The sequence below is a fragment of the Colobus angolensis genome, unplaced genomic scaffold (assembly GCF_000951035.1).
Source record: "Colobus angolensis palliatus isolate OR3802 unplaced genomic scaffold, Cang.pa_1.0 Scaffold140, whole genome shotgun sequence".
Taxonomy (NCBI): domain Eukaryota; kingdom Metazoa; phylum Chordata; class Mammalia; order Primates; family Cercopithecidae; genus Colobus; species Colobus angolensis.
The window spans coordinates 5,843,063-5,851,142 of record NW_012114489.1 but is presented as its reverse complement, the minus strand read 5'-3'; the positions used below and the strand labels follow the sequence as shown (position 1 = coordinate 5,851,142).

The following is an 8,080-nucleotide window of genomic DNA, read 5'->3' as shown; positions in this document are numbered from 1 at the left end:
GAACAAAACTATAGTTTGTCTTATTTTACTTCTAAAGAAAAAACATATTTCTGAAATTTTCAGGTTAACTGAAGAACTTGATCTTCAGAAAAAATTGTTAAAGATGAAAAAAAGTAAAAAGGTTGCAGCCAAGTGTCAGTATCGATAGAACAAAACTAGTTTGTCTTATTTTACTTCTAAAGAAAAAACATATTTCTGAAATTTTCAGGTTAACTGAAGAACTTGATCTTCAGAAAAAATTGTTAAAGATGAAAAAAAGTAAAAAGGTAACTGTTTTCAGAATGTCAGATTTGAGTAGATGCATCTAATAAGGGTATTAATATTTTCAACAAAATTCGGAAAATCTAGAGGTCAACTATAAGGGAACAAGGGAAAAGAGGCATAAATAAGTTGTGTATGCACTCATGTAAGAATAAGGGGTAACAAAAGAGGCATAAAGAAACCAAGAGGAAAGAAATGAGAGAAAGAATGTATGGAAGAAAGGAGAGAAGGAGGAATGGAAGAGATGGTTTTCAGCATATATTGTGGAAATTAGAAGACAAAAAGCAAATCTATGAATCTATTGACAATTCCAAATTAGTCAAACTGAATTTTAAAGTCCAGTGTACTTAGGTGGCATCTAGCTGGACTGGGTATGAGGCCTTCAGGATGGCATGCACTGCACTCGGTCTTGGCCGCCCTCCTCCTCCTCGGATGTCTCTGAGGTGCTGGAAGACTCATCCGATTCTTCATCTGGAAATTCGGCTTCACCACCTCTCCAGCCCCGGTGATGACCTCTCTGTGTCAGGTGACGCATGAGGAACCAAAGCATGTACTGGTCAAACAGGCTGCCATGGTGCAGGCTATCTTCATCTCGTTCCCACTTGTTCTTCTTAATCACCTTCTTTAATCCAGTAAGCTCGGTGGCAGCTTTAGCTGTGGGTGTCCAGATCTTCACATGATGATCTAGGCCACTGGTCGCCAGCACAGGTAGGTAAGGGTGGGGTTCAAGACAGTTTACTGTACCTTCTCTGTTCCCCTTTAGGAACTGGATGATCTGGCAGGATGATTTCTCCCAGAAGAAGATATGCCCGCAATCACTACCGCTCACTACAAACTCACTCCTGGGGCCATAGAAATTAACACCTTTGACTGTGGTATTATTTCGGTGCCCCTTAAATCTCTTAGTGTATTGAGCACCATCACTGTGACAGGAGTTGAAGAGGTAAATATCTTCATCATTGTAGCTGGCTAGGAGCTCTGTGCCATCGTGGCTGTACACAACACAGGTGATGTTTGTTGGGAAAACACAATTAACCAGATGATGAGGAGTGAATTTCTTGAGCACTCCATTGTTTTCTTTCTCATCAATTCTCCTCTGGTCATAAATTCTTACAAACTGATCTTGTCCGCCCACTGCAAATTGGTAAATATTGGCAGGATTCACAGTAATTGTATACAGTCCCACTTTCTTACCCTCTTCTCTTGTTACCACAACTTTTGAAGCTGGCCGGTCTTGTCTGAGGTCAATGGTGAAGACAACAGCATCTTCACCCGAAGTGAGGAACTGAGAAGGAGAGTCAGGCACCAGAGCCAACTTGTGGGCAGGTCCCCTGTGCTGGGCCACACACTTAGTATTCTCGAAATATGATGCATTAATTAGTTCTGCTACCCGTACCTGCCCATCACGGGCACACATGGCCAGGGTGGAATCACCACAGTTAGGAAGGAATTTGGCCTGGAAGACATTGTTGGTGTGACCACTTTCAAAGTCGAGTACTGGCCTCTGCCGTACCCAGTCCCACACTATCACCTTTAGGTCATCACCGCTACTGGCCAGCCGGGTGCCACGCTGGTTAAAGTGTACAGTATTAACACAACCGACATGTTCTGCAAGACGATATTGCAGGCGGAAACGCTGCACAAAGGCTCTTGCCCCACAGGCCTCATATACAAAGCGGGCGCTTGAACCCAGCTGCCGCTGGCGAAGAGCAGTAAGGACTTGCCAGCGAGGTCGGGGCAGGGCAGATGTCTCTGAGGAAACCCACTCCTCCAGCGCCGGATCCTCCTCTAACAAATACTGCTCATGGTTGGCGCCACTGCCTTGTGGACCCGCCGGAGGCTGTTCTTCCTCCTCCTCCTCCTCCGCCTCCTCCATTCCCTCCGCCTCCTCCATTCCCTCCGCCTCCTCCATTCCCTCCGCCTCCGCCATTCCCTCCGCCTCCGCCATTCCTTCCGCCTCCGCCATTCCCTCCGCCTCCTCCATTCCCTCCGCCTCCGCCATTTCCTCCTCCTGTATCTCCTCCTCTCCCACTAAAGGGTAATGGAATAAACTTTCACCACTCGTGAGGAAATGCTCAAAGTCCTCCATGCTGTCAAGTTCCATGTCTTCACTTGCACTTTCTCGGTCTGAGCTTCGATTTTCTGTGCCGACATCGTTGGGGAATCCACCATCCCTGGTATCACCGCCATCTCCGGTCATTGTCACAGTCAGCTCTGAGGTCGCCGTATCAGTGTTTGAGGAGGCCTCTGTCGCCGCCACCGCTCCAGACTGCTCCTCTGGGCTGCTGAACAGGTTTTCAGTCCCTAGGTCTGGTAAGCCATCTGTGCTTCCCTCTTGGTGGGACATCTCGAACGATCTTTGCTGTAGCTGATCTGGAACTGCAAAGGCCAGGCCCCTAAAAGCTCTGGGAAGAAAGTTGGCCGGGGGTTAGGACTGATGGTCGTGAAGGAAGTAAGCACGTGACAATCAAACGCCAATCTGATTGGCTAAAGGGAACAATAGACTATTCTGCCGAGGCAGTTGCCAGTATGGGAGCCCATGAGGTTCAGAAAGCTTCTTACCTGCTCGCCTCCTCGCAGCATCCAGATTGTTCTAGGTTTCCCAGGCCCAGAGCCCCACCCCGACAGGCATCTTACACTGTGAGTAGCTGCGGCTTTTTGAAGCTGAAACTTGCTGCACCTTGGAAAATGTTCTTATTAGAGAACCATGAGCAAAAGTGATCCTCTTTAAGCAAAATAGTTTTTAGAAGCCTCTCAGTGTTTTGCTTGAAGGTAATGTACTCTATAAAATGAAGATGTAGGCAAGAACAGTGAAAAGTTAGCTAAGTGTCCTACAGCTAGTGACTTTTTGACATACAAGAAATATCTTAAATCGAGCAGCTTGAGGGAAACCTTGAGTGCTCTAACTGGTAGAATCGATATAGGGTTGCCAGATAAAATATGGTATGCATAGTTAATTGCATTTCAGATGAAGGATGAATACTTTTTTTAGTATGAGTAGGTCTCAAATATTACGTTAGATATATTGCCACTAAAATTTTATTTATTATTTATCTGAAATTCAAATTTAACATGGTGTCCTCTATTTTTATTTGTTAAATCTGGCAGGCTCCTTTAGTGAAAAGAATTTAGACCCTCAGTGTAATGAAGGCTGAAATCAACTGATCAATTGAAAGTGGACATTGAAATGAGTAATGGCTTCACCTATTTGAGATAGAAGTAGTACTTCCTTTTTTTCTTATGCCACTAGAGTTCCTATATATCTATTTAGAGTTAATTCAATTTAAGATAGGGAACACCAACACAATTTTATGGAAAAAGAAATTATGTGATGTCATAGAACTATAAAATCTTTTACATATCACCCACAATATGTCAGAGGTTTCTGTGGGGCCTCTAAGGAACAGAAAACAGCTCTACAGAGACAGTTAATTGGCATTACTGTGTTAATTTAATAGTTTCTGTGAATGAATTATCTAAGGTGATGTCAGCATATTTTCAAAGGGCTACAGTAAACTGCTAACTAAGAATGCCAGAATGAGGAAAACAAAGTTTTCCTCAGAGTAACTGCAAGGTAAATGCAAAATTGATTAAAAGTAGAAGTACACAGTCTTCTAAAGAAAGCGGATGGTTCCAAGGCCAATAGTAACAGAAAGATATGTAAAAGAGTATTCATAGCAACTTGTAAAGCCTAGCACAGCAAACTGAAAAACCACTGAAAAGCCCATCAAGAATAACATGAATATATAATGGAATAATGTACAGAAGTGAGTAGACTAAACTAGAATTGAATACATGAGCATGGATGAATCTTTAACACAATGATGAGTGAAAACACAATTAACAAGGATAGTCAATAATTTCAATTTTTTGCAAGTCTATATTATTTTCATATAAAATAACATCATTTAAAAAGGCAAGGGAGTAATTGATTCACAACTCAGGATAATGATTAAATTTCAAAAAGAGAAGAAGGTTGAAATCTGAGAAAGATGTAACTTCAAAAATTCTTGGCATTATTTATATCTTATCCTCAGTATAGGTGTCCAGTTATTCTTTTTATTATTTATTATTTATGATATATTGCATAGTAATTCTTTAAAAGAATTCATGTTCATAAACAAAGGGTCTTGCTCAGCCATGGAACACAAAAACAGGAAACCTAGAGCATCAAAGCCTAATATACCCATAAAGGAATTGCCCAGGAAAGGAAATGTCTTAGTCCATTTTGCTTTGCTCTAAAGGAATAGCTGAGGCTGGGTAAGTTAGAAAGAAAAGTGGTTTTTTTCACTTGGTTAAAAGGTCAGCAGGCTGTACAAGAGGCAGGCACGAGGTTCTGCTTTTAGTGAGGAACTCAGGAAGCTTTAATCATGGCAGAAGGAGAAGGGGAGCGGGAGTGTCACGTGGTAAGAAAGGGAGCGGGAAAAGAGGAGGTGCAAAACTCTTTTTAACAATCACATCTTGTGAGAACTAATAGAGTGAGAAATTACTCATTACCTGGAGAGAGAGCACCAAGCCATTCATGAAGGATCTATCCCCATGATCCAAACACCTCCCACCTGGCCCCACTTTCAACACTGGGCATCAATTTTTTTGATAGCTTTTAATTGTGCTTTTCTTCAACTTAGTTCATTAAAATATATTTATTTTAAATATCCTATAAATAAAGTGACCACCAACTAATGTGGAATATAGGTCACCCCTCAGTATGATATTTGTTTTAAGCAGTGTTTCTCATAGGAATTTTATTGATTGTACAGTAGTTACAATAATGTCAAATATAATGATGTATACAATTTAAACGAGATAGGCCAGTTAAGAACTTACATAATATAAAAATATACATATTAAAAGTTAGCCAAGTGGACAGATGCATGTAACAGGGAGAGCAGGTAACAGGAATCCCTTTAATTATCAGTCAAGGGTCCAGATGCAGGAATCTTGTTTTCCCCTCCATTACAGTAAACAACGTTCATTAACAGATACAGGTCTTCCAGATACATCTAAACACACGGGAGTAAGTTGTGAATTGCTATGTGTACAGTCTAAAGTGGTGTAATTGTGATCTTCCTGTGATACTCCTGAGAAAAAGTAAATAGTGAACCCCATGCAAGTAGTAGGAAGCATTAGTCTTTTATCATAGGTTGGACTTGAAGACATTTAACTCCTGACATTAATATCTGTAAACAGGCCCGGCATGGTGGCTCACATCTATAATCCCAGCACTTTGGGCGGCTGAGGTGGACATATCATTTGAGGTCAGGAATTTGAGACCAGCCTGGCCAATGTGGTGAAACCCCATCTCTACTAAAATACAAAAAATTAGCCGGGTGTGGTGGTACACACCGGTAATTCTAGCTACTTGGGAGGCTGAGGTGGGAGGATCACTTGAGCCCAGGAGGTGGAGGTTGCAGTGAGCTGAGATCATACCACTGCACTCCAGCCTGGGTGACAGAGTGAGACCCTGTCTCAAAAAATAAATAAAAATAATAAATAATAAAAGCCAGGCATGGTGGCTCATGCCTGTAATCCCAGCACTTTGGGAGGGTGAGGTAGGTGGATCACTTGCAGTCAGGAGTTTGAGACCAGCCTGGCCAACATGGCAAAACCCCCTCTCTGCTAAAAATTTGCAGGTCGTGGTGGCGTGAATGTGGTCCCAGCTACTCGGGAGGCTGAGGCACAAAAATCACTTGCACTCGGGAGGCGGAGGTTGCAGTGAGCCGAGGTTACGCCACTGCACTCCAGACTGGGTGAAAGAGTGAGACTCTGTCTCAAATAACAAACAAACAAAATATTCGTAAACAGCACATGCCCCCTTTTGCTATGTTTTCTCCAAAAATGGCATGGACTTAGGGTGGGAGAATTCTGATGGTTGTTTGACCTAACAGTGAACTACTGAACTACTGTTTAAAATGTGAGAACCTTTCAAAAAAATTAGACAGGTGTGATAGCGTGTGCCTATAGTCCCAGCTACTCAGAAGGCTGAGACAAGCGAATCCCATCCCCTGGGCCTGGGAGATCGAGGCTGCAGTGAGCCGTATTTATGCCACTGCACTCCAGCCTGGGTCACGGAGTAAGACCCTATCTCAAAAAATAAAATGAAATGAAATAAAAGATAAAGTGTAAGAACCTTTAAATACTATTTAGTTACACAGTTTAAAAAATGGGGATCATCCATAGCTATAAGTCAAAAGGTAGAAGGGAGTGCATCTTAATTTTTATGCTTTTAGTTTTACTGTTCTGTGGTTTCTATGGCTGTCCTAAAGAATGACACTGGTACACTGCTGGTTTCTTTACCAACGCAGACACTAGTTAGAGCACTTAGATCAGACAAAACCCGAAATAGAAGAAATGTCACTCTTTTTCTCTGGGATCTTCTAAGAAACTAGACTAAAATTATGAATTATTAAAGTTTCCTATTGAGTGGTCGTGTTTTTATGTATGTAACTATCCAGAGAACAAATCAAATAGCTGTCTAACACTTGTGAGAGCATGGACTTTTGGTATACTTCTGATAGGGATCAAGAACCCTGAGCAGCAATTCACAGTCAGAGTTGTTTTCTTTTTCTTTCTTTCTTTTCTTTTTTTCTTTTTTTTCTTTTTTTTTTTTTTGAGATGGAGTCTCACTCTGTGACCCAGGCTGGAGTGCAGTGGCATGATCTCAGCTCACTGAAACCTCTGTCTCCCGGGTTCAAGCGATTCTCCTGCCTCAGTCTCCCGAGTAGCTGGGATTACAGGCGTGTGCCACCACACCTGGCTAATTTTTCTATTTTTAGTAGAGACAGAGTTTCACCATATTGGCCAAGCTGGTCTCAAACTCGTGACCTCAGGTGAGCCGTCCACCTCAGCCTCCCAAAGTGCTGGGATTATAGGTGTGAGCCACTATGCCTGGCTAGAGTTATTTTCCTACACACCTCATTTACCCTGCGCTTGTGCCAACTACTATGGTATATGTATTTTGAGGGATTATGGTTCACAACGTATGCTTAAAGATCCTCTTAGAGAGATTTCTCTAGTTGAGTAAAAACCCCTTTATAAAAAGGTGGCAGGTTCTGTGAACTTAAAGAGAAGACTCAGTGTCTCTCTGGATACCTTTAAATTACTGCTAGAATTGGAAGTTCCTATTTAGGGGGAAACAATATTAAAATAAAAGTCTATTTTATTGGTAACTTAGAATGCAAAATATTTTATTTTAAAAATTCTAAAATTTGGAAGCAAGCTAGCCTAGGTTAAATAATATCGTTTCTAGACCTGAGTGTATTCATTTGGGGCTCAGTTTTTCTGTTTAATTACAAGAACAACTTCCTAACTTCCTAGGTGGGAACACTACTGTTTTGGAGATCTGCGATTAGATAAACTGATCCATCTCAGTTGGTAACACTTCTTTTTTTCTTTGGTAATGGTGTAAAATTCTAGAATAAATGCATTTTTATCTAGTTTTACAGTGACAATTTCATTCCAAAATCTATTGGGAGGCATATACCATATATAGGAAGCCATCTTCATCCTTCTCACTCCTCATACACCTCTGAAATCAGCGAGGTGATGCTCATCCTTCTGTGCCCAGTCCCCGACAGGAAGAAGGCTTGATTAGCACAAGGAACTTTGTTTCATCCAGAACAGGCAGCTGCTTCTCACTCTTGTATCCTGTTATCACGGGGATTCTGGTTGGATGCTGCTCTCCGGTAAGTGAGACATCTACTCTTTGTCTTAAGGTGCAGGCTGCTTGAAGGTCTTCTGAGGCATGGTGCTGGGGCCTGGGGGTGGGGGCAGGGGGGGCTAGGCTGATTAGCACAAGGAACTTTGTTTCATCCAGAAC

The 8,080-nt window shown here is 42.0% G+C and overlaps 1 protein-coding gene across 1 annotated transcript in view; it reads right to left on the bottom strand.

Annotated features, from left to right (window-relative positions):
- Window positions 1-345: 345 nt before the first annotated feature.
- The window catches only part of DCAF8L2 (DDB1 and CUL4 associated factor 8-like 2), a 172,579-nt gene continuing 164,844 nt past the window's right edge, over window positions 346-8,080 (bottom strand). Inside the window, exons 5-6 of the mRNA XM_011935148.1 lie at window positions 2,294-2,666; window positions 346-2,149 (exon numbers count right to left, since the gene is read on the bottom strand). Of these exons, the coding sequence (XP_011790538.1) occupies window positions 644-2,149; window positions 2,294-2,608 (1,821 nt within the window). The 5' untranslated portion in view covers window positions 2,609-2,666 and the 3' untranslated portion in view covers window positions 346-643. The remainder of the gene's footprint in view (window positions 2,150-2,293; window positions 2,667-8,080) is intronic.